Below are 18,444 nucleotides of genomic sequence, written 5' to 3'. Positions count from 1 at the left end.
CAAGGAGAGTTAAAGGGACAAATACATAATCCCCAATACATTCCATACAGCCGCCACTCATAATATATATGAAACCAAATGCCTTCACCAATAGGAAAGTAAAGAAAGTGAAGAGGAAGTAAAAGAAAGGGGACGTATATAACAAGGGGGGTCTGAAAAGTAACTAAATGTAGCGACAAAGTTGCCTGCGTCTGCCTCTTTGCAGAATATCTCAGCTGTGCGCAATCAGTGAGGAGTGTGATTGACAGCCAGTCATCCAATCACAACAATGTCATAAGGAGGAGCATGACTGAATGACAATTTGTCATTGGATGACTCAGTCATGCTCCTCCTTATGGCATTGTCATGATTGGATGACTGGCTGTCAGTCATGCTCCAATAAAATGTTTTCTAATGCCGTTCCAGCTGCACTCGCCATGCACTCTGCATGACGCTACCGGACAAACACTTGAAAACGTTACATTATTATTTCATTGTTTACTTTAAACTTTACTTTAAACTTTAAACTTACAAACACAAACAAGTCATCCAAGTCATCACCTCTCAAGTCAAGTCAAGTCTCGAGTCTTTAACTTCCAAGTCCAAGTAAGTCTCAAGTCATTTTTGTTTTTGTCAAGTCAAGTCACAAGTCATCAAAACAGGGACTCGGGTCTACTCGAGTCCAAGTCACCAAGTCTCAAGTGCCCATCTCTGGCGATGGACTCCACAAAGTTACAGCTTACAGGCCTAGCTCACTTGGGCAACCAGCGTCCAAGGCTCGATACTCTCATTGGGTTCTGGAAACAATCCAACAGGCATATGGAATGTCAGAGTGGGATCTCTTTCACTAACTCCTGGAAGACATGCAACCCTCAGGGCTTACTTGCCCAGTTTCATTTGGAAGCCAGAGTGACAGAGAGATTATGCCTCTGCCTCTTGGGGTTGATGGCTTCCACCGTGGACATTGTGCCCCCAGCTCTCCTGGGCTGGTGGCCAGTGTGATGCTGCTACTTGAACCTTGGACCAGGGAAATCTTCAAGCACACAGGCTGCGCCTAGTTCTCCATCGGTGAGAGCAGACAGCCGCTTGAAACAGGGCAATGCCATTGTGTCGGCTAAAAGAATCTGCAAACTCCATGGCCCTTTTGGTGCATGACGACTCCTGCCGCTTATTGCCGGGTGATGCTGGGGTGCTCAAAACCTGCATTCTACACTAAGACCTGGTCAGAGTCCTGTGCAAGTCAGTCTATGGAACTGCAGCCTTTCCACCCTTCTCAGGACAGTGAAGCAGACATGTGCTAGGCTCATTGTTGTGGGACATGGCATGATAGACTTTGCATCTGGGACCACAGCTCTTAAGAGAGCGGACATTGGCCTGGAGTGATGTCTTTCTTCAATACTACTCAGGGAACCTGGATTACAACATAACTGACCATTCTTTAAAATGAATAAAGAAATCATTGTACTCTGATGCTCTGATTGGATGTGATGTTTTGAGAGAATCAGCAGAGTATTGTGACTTTCCTCTGTTCAATAGAATCAAATATTAGCTAGTCTCGCTGGCCAGCCTCCTCTCCCTTCCGTCCGAAGAGTCTGGCGCCGCAGGTCTCCATAGTGGGATTGCGATGGGCGGCGCTCAGCGGCAGTGCCCTTGGAAAATAGTTTCAAACAATCCAACTTGCCGTTTTCAGCATGTAGCAACGAGCGAGCGTGTACGTTTCTGCCGTTAGCTTGCTAGCTAGTTAGCGTTGTTGTTTTCACTGCGGCGGCAGGGCACTATTTACAGCGACACACAGGGAGGAAGGAGCGGAAGCTGCTCTGATTGACATAGTCGGAGCCAATGACAGAGCTTGTAATAAGCCGGGACCGGACATCCGGCTGCCACCGAAACAGTCGCTCCAATGGGAGAGCAGAGTAGAACAGGGGAGGGTTTATCCCAGTTATGGAGACCTGCGGCGCCAGACTCCTCGGACGGAAGGGAGAGGAGGCTGGCCAGCGAGACTAAATATTAGCTAACTTTTTTCAATTCTTACCTTTGCTCAGTAGAGTGTTGTCCATCTTTGAATGCAACAGGATAATCCATAGACTGCTCACTCTTCATGGACACACAGCTGGGATCAGGGGAGACTGCTCTTTTCTGCTGGACCCTGACATAATTATATTATGAGCAAACGGAAATCGTCACTGGACAGCCACTTTGCTAGCGCGAAGCATTTGAGACCCACACACACACACACACACACACACACACACACACACACACACACACACACACACACACACACACACACACACACACACACACACAGGTGGCATATTTAGCTTAGGGTCTAGTTGTTTGAATATTTAACAAGGAACAAGGAAGTGTGTGGCATATTTAGCTTAGGGTCTAGTTGTTTGAATATTTAACAAGGAACAAGGAACAAGGGACAAGGAAGGGATGAGGAGGACAGGGAAGGCATGAAGAGGAAATAAGGATAAGAGTAAATATATAAAGCACTAAGCAAAAAGTATGAGAAAAGGCAAAGTGATAATAGCATTATTGAGGATGAGGAAGAAAGGAGAAGAGAAACGATGAAGGGAGGAAAAGAAAAAATTTAATAAAAAATTAAAAACTAAAATCGAATTTTTTTCCTCAACTCTGCAATTTTTGCCAGTTCCCGCAATTTTACCGCAAAAAAACACATAAAATGTTGCAAATTGCATCGCAAATTTTGACAAAAGCAGCCGCAAAATCAAGCATTTATGATCGCAATAATCACAAAAAAACTCTGCAAAATCCTGGAGGGACTGTAATAATTATTGGCTGTATGGTTGTAATATAGTGCTGACTCCGCCCGCCTGGGCCAGATTCGGCATACACTATTACAAGCAGCAAACCCTTTCCTGCTGCTCTCTCAGTGGAGGGGAGAAGCGCTGTGTTGGTCAGACAGGCAGAGACAAGGAGAGAGAGAGGAAACCCGCACCCATACCAATTCATGGGCAAAATCCGTTGCGATTCACCTGGATTCAATACATTAACATTGCTTCGATAAACATATAGATTTTGAGAAATAAAGTCACCAGGGAAGTCTGAAAAGTAGCTAAATGTAGCGACAAAGTTGCCTGCGTCTGCCTCTTTGCAGAATATCTCAGCTGTGCGCAATCAGTGAGGAGTGTGATTGACAGCCAGTCATCCAATCACAACCATGTCATAAGGAGGAGCATGACTGAATGACAATTTGTCATTGGATGACTCAGCCATGCTCCTCCTTATGGCATTGTTGTGATTGGATGACTGGCTGTCAGTCACGCTCTAATGAAATGTTTTCTAATGCCGTTCCAGCTGCACTCGCCATGCACTCTGCATGACGCTACCGGACAAACACTTGACAACGTTACGTTATTATTTCATTGTTTACTTTAAACTTTAAACTAACAAACACAAACAAGTCATCCAAGTCATTACCTCTGGAGTCAAGTCAAGTCTCGAGTCTTTAACTTCCAAGTCCAAGTAAGTCTCAAGGCATTTATGTTTTTGTCAAGTCAAGTCACAAGTCATCAAAACAGGGACTCGAGTCGACTCGAGTCCAAGTCACCAAGTCTCAAGTGCCCATCTCTGGCGATGGACCTATGCGACAGTGTGTAGTTCTGGATTAGCTTAGCTCGAGCATTTTACTTCTAGGGCTCGCATTTACGCTACAAAACTCATGAAAGTGGTCCTCATGTGTGAAGATTATCCGACGGAACTCTGGTTCGCGTTTGATTAATCTTGCGTTGCCCAGAGACCTTATTTGAAGCATCGCGGTAAAAACCCATTCAAAAATCCCATAGACAGAAACAGTGAAGAACCAGGAAGTTCGGGACTTCCGCATTCTGCCTACAAAAATACGTCATCCCTGCGGCTCTCTATTGTTGTGGGACATGGTCGGAGCCAATGACAGAGCTTGTAATAAGCCGGGAGCGGACATCCAGCTGCCACCGAAACAGTCGCTCCAATGGGAGAGCAGAGTAGAGCAGGGGAGGGTTTATCCCAGTTATGGAGACCTGCGGCGCCAGACTCCTGGGACGGAAGGGAGAGGAGGCTGGCCAGCGAGACTAAATATTAGCTAACTTTTTTTCAATTCTTACCTTTGCTCAGTAGAGTGTTGTCCATCTTTGAATGCAACAGGATAATCCATAGACTGCTTACTCTTCATGGACACACAGCTGGGCTCAGGGGAGACTGCTCTTTTCTGCTGGAACCTGACATAATTATATTATGAGCATTGTGGACCTTTTTCTTTTCTTTTTTTCTTTTTTTTCAATGTAGAGACAAGCAAAAACACAGTACAACTCATTCCCACTAAAGACAAGAAAGAAAAACAACAACAGTAATAGAAAATAACAATGATAATAGAGAATAAAACAATAAAATAAAATTAAAATCCAATCTGCTCCTCCAGTTTTATACAGCCATACTAGAAAGCATCCTCACCTCATGCATAACCATCTGGTACGGCAACCTGGACAGTAACTCACGAAACAAACTCCAACGAATAATAAAAAAAGCTTCAAAAATTATAGGTACCCCACTCCCATCACTAGACACTCTCTACCATAAACGGACAATCACACGAGCACAAAAAATAGTTTCTGACCCATCTCACCCAGCCAATCACCTGTTCCAACTGTTGCCCTCTGGACGGCGCTTCAGATCACTCTCCACCAAAACAACACGTTTCAAAAACAGTTTTTTCCCCACTGCCATCAGGTTTCTGAACTCCACTCACCCCTGAAACCTCACTGCATACCTCTCCAGCAATGTATATGTTGAATGTTCTGTATTTATGTTGTCATATGTCTGTCTATGTACTGTAATGTCTCATGCTGACACTATATTCATGTGCTTAACAATTGCTGTACCGAAAGCAAATTCTGCCGACTTATTGTGCAGTCCTTAATAAATGAATCTGAATCTGAATCTGATAATAAAAAAAAATCATTAAGTACAATGAGATATCTCAACCATATTTTGTAGACACTGTTATTGACCTATAATGGAACTGTCACAGTGGTACATCCTTTTAAGTTGTTTTACTCCTTTGATCTTTATATTTGCATGCCTTGCTCTGCTATTGTGGGGCTTTGATCATTATACAGTGTGGCTTTTATCAGTATTTATCTAAAATATTGGATTGTTTTTTATTAAATGTGTTGTGTGATTGTAGTTTATGCATTCTCATTTTACTATTGCATGAGTTTGATGTGCCATACAAATTGCATGATTGAACTGAGGGGATCATTGAATGGGAACAGCTGTGAACATTAACTCGACTACCTCCCCCTCACACACACACACACACACAGCCTCAGAGCTTCGGATTGGCTAACAACGGGACAAGGTGTTTGAGACGTGCTTTGGATTAATGGATTTTGAGACAGGTGTGCAGCAGGAAAGAGCAAGCGCAGAGGAGCTGGGCAACACACAGAGATGGTGTTGTACCACAGAGCGAGCAGCGAGGGTCCTGCTGAAACAAGCCTATGGAGACAGGACGAGTGGCCGGAATGGACCGCTGTGGACGACCCAGACCACACACAGAGCCAGACGAGGCAGGAAGGCTTGGTAACGCATTCTATTAGCTAAGTAAAGGAACATGATAAGCTGAAACCAAGTGTGTGTGTGTGTGTGCGAGCTAATGCCTGAACGTGTATCCAGACTGAGGCCATATTTACTCTTCCACAGCAGAGCTCGGCACGACGCAGAGGCCGACGAGACGCAGCCTGACAAGACTCAGCCGGACGAGTCGCCACAGATGGAAAGTGGCGACTTGCACTCTATTAAGCTAAATAAAGGAAAGTGACTGAACCAAGCCCTCTGTGCATGAGTATGCAAGCTTTGAAAGTGGCTCCTGTCTGAAGGTGTCCTCTCCTCCTCCTCCACAGCAGCTCTGCAGCCAGCCAAGGGTCAGGCCCGCTGAGAGAACGCTGTGACGGGACGCCAGGGAATAGGCTGCATTGGACTATACTCTTAACCACCGGAGCACCAAAGCAGAGCGCTCTCCTCCTCTGACATTTTTATTAGGTTTATCTGGACTCTTAGGAACTGATTGTTGGTTTTGATTATTCCTTTTTTATTGACCTGGGTACACTTTTTTTAATTATTAAATCCTTAAAACTGTCCCCATTGTCATTGTCATCTTTTTAACAGTGTAACCATTTTTAACTGCTGGTATTTTAAGAACTCTGACATCTATTTTGGCGTTAGTCAGCAGGATACCAGCTCTACTGTTGAAAAATGAGTGTTGACAGGAGTAGTGCTAACACACCTGTAACAGCACAGTTTGTCATGCCATGGTTTATGGGGGCTGCTTGGATTCCTAAATTTGATGGTGAAAAAGCTAATTTGTAGAATGGCGGGCTCAGGTGGAGGCGATGCTGAGGGCACAAGGACTGAATGAACAGCAACAAGGTGATTTTGTTTTGGGCGCCCTAGAGGGAGAAGCTAAGCGTGAGCTACAGCGTCAGCCCAGAGGAAAAGAAAACTGGACAGCAAGTACTGGACATTTTACAAACACTATGGGCTCTATTCCCCCCCTGGCCTTAAATTTGAATTTATGGCTTGGCGCGGTGCTATTAGTGGGCATGGTCACGCGCATTCCCAAATTTTTCCTTGACGCTAAAGCCAGATTGCACGGTGCTAACCATTTAACCACGCCTTTTTAAGTGTAGAGTTAGGGTTAGGGGTTAGGGTTGTGGCCATTGGTGATCTGCAGTAAACCAATCACGTTCTTCCCTACCAAGTTCCGATCCACAGAGCGACTTGATCCAGTCTGGTTGCGGCTGCATGCTGTCATCTCTTCATGGCAATTTGGATATATCAGCACATCACAGATCATAGCCTGAATAAAACAATTCAACCTACAGGCAAATACAGATCTGTTCAGCAGGGCTGATGGTCTCCCTGTAGCCTATAATATAGAACGTTAACTATCGGTGACATTCCTGATACCATCCAATTCCACGATCTTTGTAAACATAACTTTCACAATAGTGAACAAGCCCTCCCACTCGGCTCATTCAGGGCAGGCTTAGTTTTATAACTTGTAGGCTACCTGCTGCTCCTGTACATCACAGCACAGGCTAAATGATGCGACAAATATACATTATGTAAAGTCATGGCATAAATGTGTTTTTATTGAAAAAGTACATGTCAAGTAAGCTAAGTGTTGAGGCAGGCTCACAGCCCTATACTGTAAGCCACCGAGGTGCTTGAATTACCGGGTTGAGTTGTGGCTGACTCGCTAGCTGTGCTGATGTTAATATATACGATAACATTGCATTGAGTGCTGTATAAGAACGACGAAGAAGGCTTGTCCTTGATGTTCGGAACCCATCCATTTATTCCATTTCACCGATGTGAATACAGCAAAGTTCTTTTCTACAGAAAGCAAATGTAGCACAAACATTATCGGCACGAGAGCACGCAGTGCGGTAAAAACCGTTCGCCCTTCCGGGTTCAAACACCTAACGACACCCAGTGGAAAGAGCATTAAATAGCTTACCTGAGCCCAGGTAGTCGTCACAGCGACGCCCCCTGGACACATACAATATTACACTCAAATAATCATACAAGAAACAAACCATGACCCATTTGGCGCCTACATACCCGCTCCTAATTGGGAATGACAGGAGGTCATGAACAATTACACAAAATAAACCAAAGGAGCCAAATGAATTAATGAAAGACAACTAAGGAGGTTTAAGGTCAAAGCACATACTGTCCAGCTCCACGGTGCATCTCTCCTCCAGCTGAAGACAGCGTTCTGGGGGGCGAGAATGTTGCTCCTTCTCTTGTAGCACTGCCAAACGACGAGAGGCCGGCTGCTCCATTGCCTCTCCGTCGCAGCAGGTTGGGCTGGCTGGAAGAAGTGAGCGGTCCTGGCACCACTCCTTTTCAGCCATGGAAGCTTCAACGTCACTAAAAGCCTCCTCCAACACCTGATGTGGCTTCTCCTCCCGCTCCTGTTGTGGGTTTGCCTCACCGAGCGCCGCCTCTCGCTCCTGCTGTAGGTCGGCCTGGTGGGCATCCTCCTTCCGCTCCTGCTGTGGTTCCTCCTCCAGAACCTCACAGACAGCTGCCACCTCCCGCTCCTGTTGTGGTTCCTCCTCCAGAACCTCACAGACAGCTGCCACCTCCCGCTCCTGCTGCGAGTTCGACTCGCTCATGGAGGCGTAGACCTCACCGACCTTCTCCTGCTGCAGATCGGCCTGTGGTGATTGTGGGGGTTGCTGCGGCTGCTGTGTTGGTGGTTGTGGTTGCTGTGGTGGTGTGTTCCTCTTTGGGGATGCTCGAGGGGAACGTTTGCGCTCAGCTGCACGAAACACTGCCAGCTTAGCATCACAAACAGCTAGCTCAGTGTCAATATGGAGCTGCTCCAACTTCCTCTTCAGCTGTAGTTGCTGCTCCTCCAAGGCTTGCCTTCTCAGCACCCTTGCTTCGTCCTCCTGAGCATGCTTCTTCTTTAAAGCTGCTGCACAGATCACAAGTACTGCCCTTTCAGCCTCTGTCTGAATTATCATTTTGGATATGGTGCTTGACCTAACACCTTTACAACTACTGGAGTGTTTACTGTCATGGTTAGACACACTGACATCAGGATGAACATCACCCACAACAACATTACGTTTTTCAAATACACTACCTTCATTAATAGATTTAGCTTTTGCACATACAACAAACAATTCACCAAGATCCATACCACCATGATTAAACACATTTTCCTTTATATTGGCGTGCACCGCTCCGGACGACATGGTGCAACGTCAGTCCTATAGTCCGTTCGCATGAACAGTCAATGGAAAGTGAACAGTCAATACCTCCAATGTGTGGCTAAATAGCATTAGCACTGTAGCTCCTGCGTGTCTGTATCCACCCCCTATGAATGGATGCAGACGTCCTCCACCTTAGCCGAGAGGCCAAGCACCAAGCAGCTACCCCGGCCTGTCCGCGGCAGATCACCTGGTCCTCCTCCGGTTCGGTTGACTGCAGCGCCAGCAAGGCCAGCCGAGATGAGCCTAGCTGCGGCCTGTCCGTAGCAGGTCTCCCGGTCCCACTGGCGCAGCGATCGCGTAATCCAAAAGCATCCACGTTAATCCAAACGTTAGCGTTAGCAACGCTGGCTACCCGGCCTGTCCTGGCAGCTCAACCACCTCCTCCGTAACGTAACGTTACAAACGTGACGTATCCAACAAACAAAACAAAGTCCGGTTGTGAATTTGGCAGGGTTTTTACTAATGTTGAGGCAGGCTCACAGCCCTATACTGTAAGCCACCGAGGTGCTTGAATTACCGGGTTGAGTTGTGGCTGACTCGCTAGCTGTGCTGATGTTAATATATACGATAACATTGCATTGAGTGCTGTATAAGAACGACGAAGAAGGCTTGTCCTTGATGTTCGGAACCCATCCATTTATTCCATTTCACCGATGTGAATACAGCAAAGTTCTTTTCTACAGAAAGCAAATGTAGCACAAACATTATCGGCACGAGAGCACGCAGTGCGGTAAAAACCGTTCGCCCTTCCGGGTTCAAACACCTAACGACACCCAGTGGAAAGAGCATTAAATAGCTTACCTGAGCCCAGGTAGTCGTCACAGCGACGCCCCCTGGACACATACAATATTACACTCAAATAATCATACAAGAAACAAACCATGACCCATTTGGCGCCTACACTAAGTGTCAGTCTTGTTGGAGCGAACATCACAGTACAACCGTGTTATGGTTGTCAAACTTGACTATAACATGTATTTGCAACGGATATATATACGACCTGGATTACATGTATGTGTCACATAGGGTTGTTTTTATTTTTATTTTTTATTTTGTCCAATATTGAAATGTTATAGAATTGCATGTTGTGTTAACAGAACTATTATTTCTATCTACCACTTAGCCTACTTAGGCTGATTTGGTTGCTTTTTCTTGTCAAAATGTATTAAGCCCCAATGCATGCTGGGAGAGATGCAAATGTGTGTCTGTGTGTGGCGTTTGGTAGGGGAGGGAGGCACACAACGTGCCGTGGGTGAATCCCCGGTGCACTGAATAAGGCCTGGTTTTGAAAAGTGTTAACCGCAAAATTAACTCCCATTGGGAAGATCGCCTTAGGCTGGTATTTAAGGCCGAAACGCCTATTCTGGCCTATTCTGGCACTGCGCCATGCCTCTTCAGCGTAAAGTGCATTTCGGGGCGTAAAAACATGACGATATCTTCTTTGCGTTTAAGGCCAGTTTAGCGCATAAGGCCAGGGGGAGAATAGAGCCCTATATGCCAAACCAGCCACCAAAGCACAACTATGGGGTAGTTTTCATAATTGTAAACAAGGGCAGATGAAAGTCTGAGTGCTTTTATACTCAGATTGCGAGAGCTGTTTTTCAGATGGCAAGAGCAAGATGGAGGTGGGACTGAAGACAGTGATGAGCTGCTGTTCCACCAGCTGATTACTGATTACAAGCAGGACCCATAAAGCAGGAATTGTGTCGGCAGATGCGGCGGAACGAGCGCACAACCTTCGCAGCCACCTGCAGAGAAGCTCGGGCCCTAGAACAGGAGCTGCAAGATGGGGGCGATGCCATCTTGTCTCAGAGGGTTGCTGTTCCAGCCCCATGGAGCACTGCAGTAAACCTGGAACAATTAAAGCGCCAGATACAGGCTGAACTGCAGCAGGAGCTGATGGGAGAAATGAGGAAGGAATTCAGGGAACAGATGAAAGCCCTGTCAGCTAATTTAATGGAGGAGGTGAAGACACAGCTCTTCAGCCGGGAAGCACTTCCAACCCCTAGAAATCCACCAATGGACAATCATACGGCCGCAGCATGCACCCCTCAGGGAAGACGACAGCAAACAGGCACCAGGGGCGACATTACAGAAACTTCCTAAATTCCAAATCCTATCCTAAATGATTGGTAACCATGGTAATTAGAGTTAGGACTTGATTTAGGAAAACACCCATTACAGAACAACAGTTCCTAAGTCAATATTCTCATCCTAATTTAAAATGGGAAAAGCGTATTACAGAAGCGTCCCAACTCCCCAAAATCTTAAAAAAGCTCTCCTAACTTTAAGATGCCAGCTATGCTGTCCTAACTAATTTACGCTATTTTCAACTGGAACAACAGCCATCTTGCATCTCGTTATAATTTATAGCCTATTTATAGCCTACCTACCTACGTTATGGCTGCGCTGCTATTACATTTGCAAAACCAACAAAATGTCAACAGGCGCAATTTATTTGCCGAGAGGCTCATGCGGGACCCGAATGACGTTTTGCGTTTTGATGACATAACGCTCGTTAATCGATACAGACCACCCCGGGACATGATACTGCAGCTAGCCGAGGAGCTGAGACCTGTGTTGGAGAGACCGACTATAGGTGACACGGGGCTCTGCCTCTGCCGGTAGTACAACTTGCCCAAATGCACTTCGGTTTTTTGCGAAGGGAGATTTTCAAACTGAAGTGGCCGACATATCCAAAATATCTCAGCCTGGTATGTCACGTAATTTAACTGAGGTAGCAACAGCCATCAGCAATTTGGCTCCTCGGTACATACAATTTCCAAGGGGGGAGGAACGGCAGAGACGGTTTCCGCTATTTTAGCCCATTCCCTCTCTTTCACCTCGCGCGTGAGGGTGGCTGAAACTTTCCAGCCAGCAGGCTACTAGCGCTCCTACTTCCCCCCGCAAGTTGAGAAAGGAGGAGGTGTCTGTTGCTAGTGGTTGCTAGGGTAACAGACAGAAAAGTTGATAACCGATGCTGGATGAGTATTTAGGATTTCCTAACAAGACATAAGATAGGATTTAGCAAGATAAGATAGGATTCCTAAAGTTAGTTAGGATTTGCTTCTGTAATACGAAAACAGAAAAAATCCTATCTTAAACTAGTCCTATCCTAACTTAACACATTGAATGCCAGCCATGTTTTCATTCCTGTAGGTAAGTTGTGCCAGGGGTGTTTTTGACGATTCTGGCTCATTTTAGAACAGCCGAGGATTCTTTTCTGTTAAGAATTCATGAACATCAATCATCTAAAAATAACTAATAGAATGTGTGCTTTCTCTGTCTAAAAGAGTTAGTTTGCAGAGTTAGTAGTTATGTAGATATTAGCCGTTGAGTACAGCATGGTTTCAGCGTCTGGAAATTTATTCAGAGATAAATGGCTTTTTGTGAAACAGTCACTTTAACCATTCATTTTTGGCATCAGTAAGACCGTCAGACATTCTAAACAATAGTTTTGAACAGTAATTTCCTCCATAACAACAGGAAACACCCCTCTCATTCAAACTCCTCCCTCCGTGTGTCTTCTCCTCCTTCCTCCTAACAGCGGGCGTGTCAGAAGCGCGTTGCTGCTGCCTGCCTGCCTGTCTGCCTGTCGGGCAAGACGAGTCTGAAATGGATACTGTAAAATCGCGTCGCCATTTCCTTGAATGGCTTGCTTCCGCGGTGTGTGTGTGTGTGTGTGTGTGTGTGTGTGTGTGTGTGTGTGTGTGTGTGTGTGTGTGTGTGTGTGTGTGTGTGTTCGCGCGTTGCTGCGCGGCTCTGGGGGGAAGGGATCTCTGTCCGTTCTGTGTGTGTGTCTCGGGCTTCTGACTGTAAAATCGCCATCGAAGAGGCGGCTGCTTTTGGTCCCGTGGCTTTTGGGTCCCATGGCTGTGGCTTCTCTCGGTCTCTGTCGCCACTTAGTGGTCGGTAAAATAGATTACACACATGCTCTTGCTCCAAATAGTTATCTCAAAGATGTAAAAGGGGTTGATTGATGTCCCACCGTCAAAAAAAAAAAATCTTTATGTAAGACGAGTTAGTCCGTCCTTGGCACTTAAGCGCTGGATTATGTAAGACGAGTTAGGTCGTCTATGGCACTTAATGAGTTAAGACATAAGATAGGGAGTTTCTGTAATGTGGCCCCAGGGCACCAAATTATCAGTGGGATGCACAGGACAGACCGGTAACTGACTGCCTTTCCGAAACCCTGCCTCTCCGAATGTTCACTTCCATTATTCGGACTGGCGGTCCTTCACATTTTTTTCATAGGTCCCGCAATTACGAAAATTCCTGCCTTCATTATTCGAAATATCAGCCCTTCCTCCTTTTTCTAAAGGATCCGCCATTCAGAAGTTTGGATATTGTGGAATATGGCACAAAAGTGCAGACATTTCAGTCGCACACTGTGCGTCTCAGCAGCGCAGCAGTAGCCTATTAGAACTGGGCTTTTACTGATGCTTTCTGAAGGCTATTTACTTGATTAGACTTCTATTTTCGTTAGGAGATTATTTTTTTCGTTATTGTATAATTGTTTTCAGTTAATCAGGCAAGCTTATCCTATTGGAATTTATAATTATTTCGTATGACATTTTACACAGCTGCAGGGTGCAGCAAAGGGTGCGCGCACACAGCGCTGCAGCTGACAACAGCCTTATTGTCGTTTCTGTTCCATTACAAAATAGTGATGCTAATGACACCAATAAAAACCCCACAGTTGTTATTTGTATGCTGCCGACGGCAGCGGTTAATGCCTGTAATAAATAAACAAAAGAACGAGGTGAACAGACTTTGCTGTGAGGAGCTGTCAGAAAGTTTCACCTGTCTCAACTAACTATCCACACACACACCTCTCCTGTGCTGTGCTCCCTTCACGTCTGAGGACGGTAGAGATAGAAACAGGCCGCGGCTCCGCCCGAGTAGCCTACTTTATCTGACACCCGGCCGGTTCAGCACGCTGGACAGCTGCTTGAACGTGAACTGGAAGTCAAATCAAGTTCGGAGTGGCGGACCTTATTAAAATCGGAGTGGCGGGATTTCTGAGTGGCAATATTTCTGAGTGCCGATATTTCTGAGTGGCGGAACGTCGGAGTGGCGGCACATCGGAATGGCGTCATGTAACCGGGCAGACCCATCACCACAACTCTGGCAGAGTTCTGGCAGACATGTTCGGCCATGTTCAACGCTGGTGCCCCCGCAGAACATCAAGGATTTTTAAAGGATTTTTAATTTCCTCTACAGCTGTGGGCAGAGAGGTAGGGGCAGTCAACAAAGATAAAGAGCCCAAACCACTGCTGTAAACCTGGCTGACTCTGCGTGCTGCTAATGGCCTGGAGATCCCCTACGTGGGTTACACTCTGGTTGACTGTATGGTAGGAAGTGTTCATCCTGACAAAGGAGTGATAATTGTTAATGATGAATGCTTGGGACCGGATAAGGGCATAATTGGCATGAAGATTATTAAACCTGTATTGACGGGTCTCAATCAGGGACATCACCCAGGGCTGGCGTTCAAGACCACCATGCCCCCATGCAGCAGGACAGCTCTGGGCTAAAGCATTTGCTGAATGCCAGCTGGTCACCACCAGAGGTCCTCTCCCACCTTATGAGGGCATAGCCAAATTACCACAGCAACAACCAGTCATCATTCCACCTGAATCGTAGATGATCCTGTGGACACAGGTATCTGAGGTATCCTCTCCATGACAGCAACGCAGAGTGGTGTATGGGGCGCACCCTGGCCAGGCTAAACAGAGGACGAGTGCCTTGCAGGGTCTATAACCCCAACCCCTACCCAGTGGAGGTTCCTCAGCGCCAGTCATTGGCCCAAGTAACTGAGGTGGCTATGGCTGACATAAAGGGAGAACAAGAGCTGGTTCTCAAGAGTGTAGCGCCAGGCGTTGTGGAGGTAGTGGTAAGGCGGGTAGGGGTCACAGAGGGAGGCAGTGGTGTTGATCCACATCCTGTGTTGTCCTTGCATGGAGACGCGGGCAGACCTCAGAACAACAGGGGGAGATGATCAACCTGCTACGGAGGTGGACAGAGGTGTTTTCCAGCCATGATGAAGACTTAGGCTGCACTGGTGTTGTGAAGCACCAGATACCAACTGGTTCAGCTCCCCCAAGTCATGAAAGGTGTGATTAGGCTTTACGTGGACTGGTGCATAGGCATTAAAGTTGTGCATGATAAAAGTGTTATAATTTAGAATATTTATACTCCTTATGAATGTCACAAAAATGAGGATGAATATCTTAATAGGCTTGCTTTTATAAGTTCTTATATAAAAGAAAATCATTACACATCTATATTTGTACTGGGAGATATGAATGCTGACATATCAGATATTATTAATTCACTATTTGGCCAGCACTTATTACAATTCTGCGAAGATAACAAGGTTATCCTGTCCACCAAGGTGCTGCTGCCAGCAGATAGCTACATATGTGAGTGAAGCTTGGCACTCAACATCCTGGCTGGACCACTGTATAGCCACAGCTGATGCTCATGATAGCATTGAGAAGGTTGAGATATTGTATGGTCTTACTACTTCAGATCATATTCCTGTGACTATGTCTATTAATGTTAATTAATTGATGTCATTACTGAGCTGGACAGTAATGATAGCCATGAACAAAATGATCAATTGGATTGGACTAAGTTCACTGAAGATGACTTGCAATGCTATAAGGCACTCTCTGATGTGTACTTATGTAATATTGATATACCTGTTGATGCTATTATTTGTGGAAATATTAATTGTAAGGATGCAAGCCATAATAGTGACCTGTGTACATTATATGATAAAATTGTAAGCTGTTTAAGTAATGGAAGTGAACCATTCAGAAGAAAAAGGGTTCAACATCATAACCTGAGACCTGGATGGAGAGATTACGTTGTTGAATTCCATGTAGAGGCCAGAGAAGCTTAAAATGTGGGTTTTAGCAGGAAAACCTAGGCACGGCCCAGAATGTGAATACAAGAAGCTGGTAAATGCTAGATTTAAATATGCAGTATGGTATATTAAAAGAAATGAGCAGGCCATGAGGGCTAATTCTATGGCCAAAAAGCTACAGTAGAATAATGTATTCGAGTTCTGGAAGGAAGTGAAGGTGGTTAACAATAGCAAGATCGATGCCACTGCCTTCTTGTATTGATGGCACTATCTATCTGACAGTATCGCAGAGCTGTGGAAGAAACATGAGAGTATTTTTAACTGTGTTAAGAGTGATGTTTTTAATATTGGGGAGGTTTGCACAGTGATGGTGTAACTATCAGACCTGAGGAAGTGTGCTATGCTATTGATAGACTGAAATTGAACAAAGCTTGTGGCCACAATCATATAACGGCAGAACACCTGAACTTGAAGTATGCTAGTCATAGAATCTCAGTGCTACTTGCCATGTGCTTCTCTGGTTTGATGATGCATGGAATATTGCCTAGCTCCATGATATCTGTCGTGTTGGTGCCGGTAGTCAAAAACAAAACTGGTAAATTATAGAAAATTATAGACCTATTGCACTGGCAAGCATACCTTATAAAGTACTAGAAGGTATCATCATGGATAGGCTCAAATAATACATAATATCTGCTGATCATCATCAGTTTGGCTTTAAGAATAAACATGGCACTGATTTATGCATATATGCACTTAAGGAAATTGTCAGTAAGTACAAGAGATGTAACACCACAATATGTGTTTTTTTGATGCATCTAAGCTTTGATCGTATCAACCAACCACAGTAAACTGTTTTTGAAGCTACAGGAGCGAGGTGTCCCCTCATACCTAATTAGGATCCTGCAGTTCTGGTATTCTCACCAATCCATGCAAGCTAGTTGGGGAAAGAGTTTGTCCACACCTTTTCCTGTGTCCAATGGGATGCGCCAGGGCGGAATTCTGTCGCCGGTGCTCTTCAATTTATACATGGATGGTTTGTCCAAAGAGTTAAGTCAATGTAACACTGGCTGTATGGCAGGGGATAGCCTTTTTAATCACTTTATGTATGCAGATGATCTAGTTATACTGTCTCCATGCAGTGCCGGCCTACAGCAGCTTCTCAGAGTATGCTCTAGGTGTGGCATGATGTATGACATCAAATTCAATTAAAGTGTGTGAGTGTCGTTATGATCACTAGAACCAACGAGGATAAGAAGCTCACCTTTCCTCGTTTTTATTGGCTGGTGAGGTGCTAGACGTAGTGAGGAAGGTTAAATATAATAAGGGATAATCTCAGTGATGATAATCTCATTGATGATAGCTTACCAGTGTGGTAAGCTATATGGCCAAGCCATTCGCACTTTTTAGAACCTTCTGTACTCCTCTAAAGGTGTCGTTTGGCTCACAAGGATGATGAAAAAGTTTGCAAATAGTAACTTTATGAAGTTTTTAACAGGTTTTTAGTGAGTGTGTGGGAGAGCTACAAGTCTCCTGCCAGCTCCTACCGCATGCTCAACCGGAAGTCTTGTGGACCATTTTCATCAATTGATCACATTTGCTGCACAGAATTATTTCAATCAAATTTAGGCTACAAGTAACTGTGTTTGTCTGAAAAAGTGTCTATACTTACGTTTTCTCAATAGCAGATACTCGACTGTGAACACTACAGCTGGCCTCAGGGGAGTCTGCTCTCTCCTGTTGGACTGAGCTTCAACACAACAGAAACAGAACTTTGTGATTAGCCTACTGCTGCTGTAATGATGTCACTGCTGAGCTGTAATGATGTCACTGCTGCTGAGCTGTATTGATGTCACTGCTGAGCTGTAATCACTGTGCGAAATACAGGGTCTTGGGGGGGTCTGAGACCTCAGATATATATATATATATATATATATATATATATATATACACAACAGTCAGTTAGATTTAGCTAGACATATTCTCTGTGAAGTCCTCTGAGACATGCTTGTGAATTAGGGCTATACAAATAAACTTGACTTGACTTGACTTAACATTCACATGAATGGACACTCAAGTTGGAACATCTGAGGAGCACATAAATGCAGCATAACTGCATGCTGATGAAGCCGTCCAACTGGGTTGGTATTAGTTAGGCATATAGACGGTTTTCACGGAATTGTTGCCAGGGAACAGTTTGAAACCTAGTTTATTTCCTGGCAGCTATTGTTTTGAGAAACACTGCAACATGAAGTAGCCTATGCTCGCCAATTTAGAATGTTTATGTTGTCCAGTCAAAACTGTCTATAGGCTGACTTTTTTCACATAAAAACACCCACACATTGACGATGTTCAGTTCAGATCAGTGGCATGACACAGTGGCAAGAGACATCTGTGATGTTGAGTTCCATTCCCTTTCACACAGTACACATCTCAAACCTGACCTGCTTCTCTTTATCTAGGCTACATTTCCTCCTTTATGAGTGGTATAGATTTCATAAGGGAAATGAATAAGGGATAATGGCTTTTACCTGCATTAATCTCAATATATTAATTCATTAAAAGAGTCAACAGGAATGCTGAAAGCTGACTGAAGCATGTCTGCCATCATCCTCCATCTGACTGACTCACTGATTATGTGTATTAAAGTATTGAAAACAGCAAACAATAAATTGTGCCCAGTTCTGCCCTGATGGCAGGTCAGAGGAGCCTCTGTTGGATGCAGAATATGTCTGCAACAAGATGTGGAGGAACTAATCATGAATGCCTGCCTCTACTGTACATCTACAGCCAATTTCT

General features: G+C 45.0%; 1 protein-coding gene across 1 annotated transcript in view; it reads right to left on the bottom strand.

Annotated features, from left to right (window-relative positions):
* LOC310780029 (uncharacterized protein) overlaps nucleotides 1-17,353 on the bottom strand; it is a 28,876-nt gene extending 11,523 nt beyond the window's left edge. Inside the window, exons 1-3 of the mRNA XM_083640565.1 lie at nucleotides 17,318-17,353; nucleotides 4,089-4,202; nucleotides 2,012-2,125 (exon numbers count right to left, since the gene is read on the bottom strand). Of these exons, the coding sequence (XP_083496691.1) occupies nucleotides 2,012-2,125; nucleotides 4,089-4,156 (182 nt within the window). The 5' untranslated portion in view covers nucleotides 4,157-4,202; nucleotides 17,318-17,353. The remainder of the gene's footprint in view (nucleotides 1-2,011; nucleotides 2,126-4,088; nucleotides 4,203-17,317) is intronic.
* Between the last annotated feature and the right edge of the window lie 1,091 nt (nucleotides 17,354-18,444).

Source organism: Poromitra crassiceps (assembly GCF_964638095.1).
Source record: "Poromitra crassiceps genome assembly, chromosome: 7".
Classification (NCBI taxonomy): Eukaryota; Metazoa; Chordata; class Actinopteri; order Beryciformes; family Melamphaidae; genus Poromitra; species Poromitra crassiceps.
Note: the sequence above shows the minus strand (reverse complement) of the source record. Positions and strands in the feature narration are given on the sequence as shown.